The 4,085-nt window shown below is 34.5% G+C and overlaps 1 protein-coding gene across 1 annotated transcript; it reads left to right on the forward strand.

The window, feature by feature from the left end:
* The first annotated feature begins 1,309 nt into the window (after positions 1-1,309).
* LOC148180152 (uncharacterized) lies at positions 1,310-2,002 on the forward strand. The gene is made up of 2 exons (XM_088030924.1): positions 1,310-1,449; positions 1,498-2,002. The coding sequence occupies exons 1-2, from the start codon at positions 1,434-1,436 to the stop codon at positions 1,815-1,817; spliced, it is 336 nt and encodes a 111-aa protein (XP_087887050.1). The 5' UTR covers positions 1,310-1,433; the 3' UTR covers positions 1,818-2,002.
* Positions 2,003-4,085: the final 2,083 nt, after the last annotated feature.

Raw genomic sequence — 4,085 nt, forward strand, 5'->3', positions numbered from 1 at the left:
GGATATGTAAAAGCATTTATGAAAATAAAGTTAGAGACAAGTGAATGGAGAAATGATTTTGAATCAGAAGAAGAATATAGAAAAGCCGTAAAAGAAAATCTAGGTATTGAATTGGGTAAAATAGAAAATAATCCTGGAAAGAGAGCTGTTGCAAAAATCTGCTTAAATTCCTTATGGGGTAAATTTGGTCAAAGACAAAATATGGGTGCAACAGAGTATGTTACAGATATTAAGAGATTTTATGAGATTTTATTAGACGACAGACTTGATAATATACATATCAATGAATTAAACGAAAGTATGTTACAAATTGATTACAAGTATAAAGGTTGCTATCTAGAAAATGATTTCAATACTAATATATTTATAGCTGCTTTTACAACTGCAAATGCTAGACTAAGATTGTACGAAATGTTAGACATATTAGGAGAAAGCGCGGCATATTATGATACAGATAGCATTGTATATATAGATAATGGTAAAAACACTGTTAAAACAGGTTGTCTATTGGGAGATTGGACCGATGAATTAGGTAAGGACGTATGGATTGCTGATTGGGTATCAACAGGTCCAAAAAGTTATTGTTATAAAACTAATACAGGTAAAGTTGTGTGCAAAATTAAAGGATTTACATTAAATTATGAAACGTCCGAAAAGATTAATTCCGATAGCATGAATAATATTTTAGAACACAAAGACAGTAAAATTAGTACACAATATAATCGAATTACCAGAGATACTAAAACTAAAGAACTTTTAAATAAAATAGAAACAAAGGAATTTGGTTTTGTTTATGACAAGAGAGTTATTCTAGAAAACTTTGATACAATACCGTTTGGATATTAGACAAAAAAGAAATTAAAGTAGAATACTGAATGATGCAACTTAATATCTCTCTTATTAAACATTATTAAAAAAAAATCGGTTATGTAAATGGAAGGTTACATAATTATAAATTTGAAAGAGACAGTTTGTTGCATATCAAATGACGAAGAAATTCTGTTTGAGCTGACAGAAGGTGAAGAAGTTGGATTGTTGCGAAAAATTGCTGTCACAAAGTTATCTCCAGAAGAAGTGAAAGAACATATAAATTCTTAAAATTTGTTTAAAATTGTTATGAAATGGCATATTATTGTAATTTTTTTTAAAAACAAAGCAATTTCATAGGAATGTTATTTATCAGATAAAAGTCGCTCGATTTAATTTTACTGCATGCAATGTATGCAACTATTTATACATATAAGTGCGCGCGTCTCTTGTTGGTCTTGTTGGGAGTGGGAACGTTATGAATGCACCCCAGCGCATTGCATTACTGTCAAATGTCAAACTGCATGTCAACACATCAACACTAGGTTACACTCAACGAAAACGAAAAAGCAAAGAACTATAAATTTCCAGAATCACTATTCACTTATCATCATATGGTCGCCTGAATGGAGGATCCGGATCGTAAGTACCGGTGTTATTGCTACATAAATGTTTACAGTTAATTTACAGTTAATCGTGTATTCTTGTTATGCCCAAGAAATTGCACAGATCAACAACAAATACTACAACTGTTCCAGAAATTAACACTGCCGGACTGTCCTTTTAGGCCAAGCCGAATTTGGAGTCGTGAAACAAGAAAGAAAAAATCACCGTGTATGTGGTGTGTTTTGTATACAGTCGTAAATCCACAAATGAAATATTTACCAGGTACCCAGGGTCAGGAATTAAGAAAACATTCAAACAAAATTAAACCAGTTAATGCAGAAATTGTGGACTATGAATTCTATCAAAACCATGCTACTGGTGAACAAGGATGGTTATTTGTTTGAAAAAATTTGCTGTTTGATCGATCACACTCCACATTTTCATAATTTTGACAATATTCGTGAAGGAGAGCTTTCCGATCTTTCTGCAGAAACCATGGGTACCTACAGTAGTATAGATTGCACAAAAATTGTTTAAGTCTAGCATCCTATTTATTCAGTGTTATTAATTTAACATTTAAGTATGAAATTTCAGTTATTGTACAAAATATAGGTACAATATCATGATTGCACAAGATTTTGTTTAAGTTTAGCTTCCTATAGTTTATTCTATTCAATTTAATTAATTTTAGATTTAAGTAGAGAATTTCAGTTCTTGTTCAGGCGTAGAATTAATTTAAATTATAAAATATAGGTTTGTTTGTAAAATGTATTTTCACGGCACTATGAACTGTTTTTTAAAAACAAGGCAGAATCCTTAAAATTTGAACTGTATAAACTTAAAAACAGGTTAAAAAGCTTTGTAATATTTGCTTTTTTAACAGACATTAAAAAACAGGTCAGTCTTTAAAAATGTTACTTTTTAAAAAACTACCTTAAAAACGCATAATCCTTAAAATGTTAACTGTTTTTCCAAAGGTGAATTTTTTTAGCCGAAATCGAATCTTATATTTCTTAAAAACAGGACAGAATCCTTAAAATTTTGACTTTTTAAAAAAGGGTGACTTCGAAAAACCGAGCAAATTCTTTAAAAATTTTAACTTTTTAAAAGTTACTTTGAAAACCAGGCTAAAACATTAAAAATGTGTTGTGTTCTGAGGGGACCTACTAGTACAAAATTCAAAACAGGGTAAAATTTGTAATTTTGAGTGTTTTTGAAAGGGAAATTCGCTTCGCTCATGAGGACTTTGTCCGAATTTTGACTTTTTAAAAAAAGGGTGAGTTCGAAAACAATTACAATTTCAATTTCTTTAAAAAATGTTAATTTTAAAATATATCTTAAAAACGGGAGTCTTCACGATGTAACGTGACAATTTCGAGTTAGAAGGGAAGGCGTTAGAAAGGGTTGATTTTCGTGACCTTTTGACGCCTGTAAATTATTGGTTGCCTATTTTAGTGTAACCGCATGGCGAGTTACATTGTCCGTTACCAATTCTGTTCAATTATGTTAATAGTTACCAGTTTGTTAGGTACCAGTTCGGAGGTGACTGGAGGAATACGTTTGAGCCTCAGAATTTTAGCTGGAGGACTGCTACAAGTTCCTCGGGGTTGTCTAGGTTGCAACTCTTTAGTTTTCATCTTTGCTTCAACTTTTCTAACTTCTATTTTCTTCCTTTTCACAACCCCGTTAGCCTGCTTGGTGTTGATCGTGTCGTGGGTCGTTCTTCTTTTTGACCGCAACATCAACGGTGCTACTCTTGCTATTTTTTTTCTTCTTGCGATTGTTTATTTTGTTCATAGTGTGCGTTGAGGTCTACGATTGGTTGATGAATAATTTTCCAGCTGTTTACTTACCGTTGGCTTCGTTTTGCTACTCTTTACGATCACTTTCATTCTTTGTTTTGATTCAAATAACCCCAAATTTTCACCTGTCAAGGGGTCACCTTCTCAATGACGAAATGTGACGTAGAGCCGAAGAAGCGATAGCAGCCATTCTGGTTCCGTGGCTCTCTTGCGTTTTAGATCTCGAGGCGTACGGTGCTCCAGAGTGTTTCGGTATTTTGGAATTTGGAGTGTGACTTAGTGGCCTTTTTGGTTTGATTGGTACATTGGTATCGGGATTGGGTCACTAAGGTTCCTGGAGGCAACCGGAATTTGTTGGGTCTCGAGATCGAGTAAATCCACCACGACGTGAACCACGTGGAAAACTTTAAGGCCGATTTCCATCGTAGTAAGTAAAGTATTCCAGTGTATTCATCTTCCTAAGGGTATTTTCCACCCCAGGGCCTTCTATTTTGGGTTCTAGTCCGTTCTATTCTGGGCTATTCTCAGTTTCGTTTTTTTTTCCCTTTTGGTTGGGGGTGCGAACTGGAAGTTCGAAACTGGATTGCGGCTGACCGTTTTGGCCGAGCCGTACAACCTCTTCCCTGTTGGATTCGGGAAGGCTCACCAGTCGGGAGCACCTAGAGGAGAGTCGGTAGGAGGAGCTGTAGGAGTCAAGGTCAGATCGTTTTATCCACGTTTTTGTTCGAGCCATCGTGTCACCGTTTTGTTAACTAGTTCCTGTAGGAGTTTACGGCTTCACCGTAACCGTCCTTGTTAATTGTTACTTGTAATTAGTAGTTGGGGGATTACAGCTTCACTGTAATCAACCGTTTCACACTTAGTCATTTC

This window comes from Gnatocerus cornutus, chromosome 1 (assembly GCF_029298725.1).
Source record: "Gnatocerus cornutus isolate USDA-ARS CGAHR chromosome 1, icGnaCorn1.1, whole genome shotgun sequence".
Lineage (NCBI taxonomy): Eukaryota > Metazoa > Arthropoda > Insecta > Coleoptera > Tenebrionidae > Gnatocerus > Gnatocerus cornutus.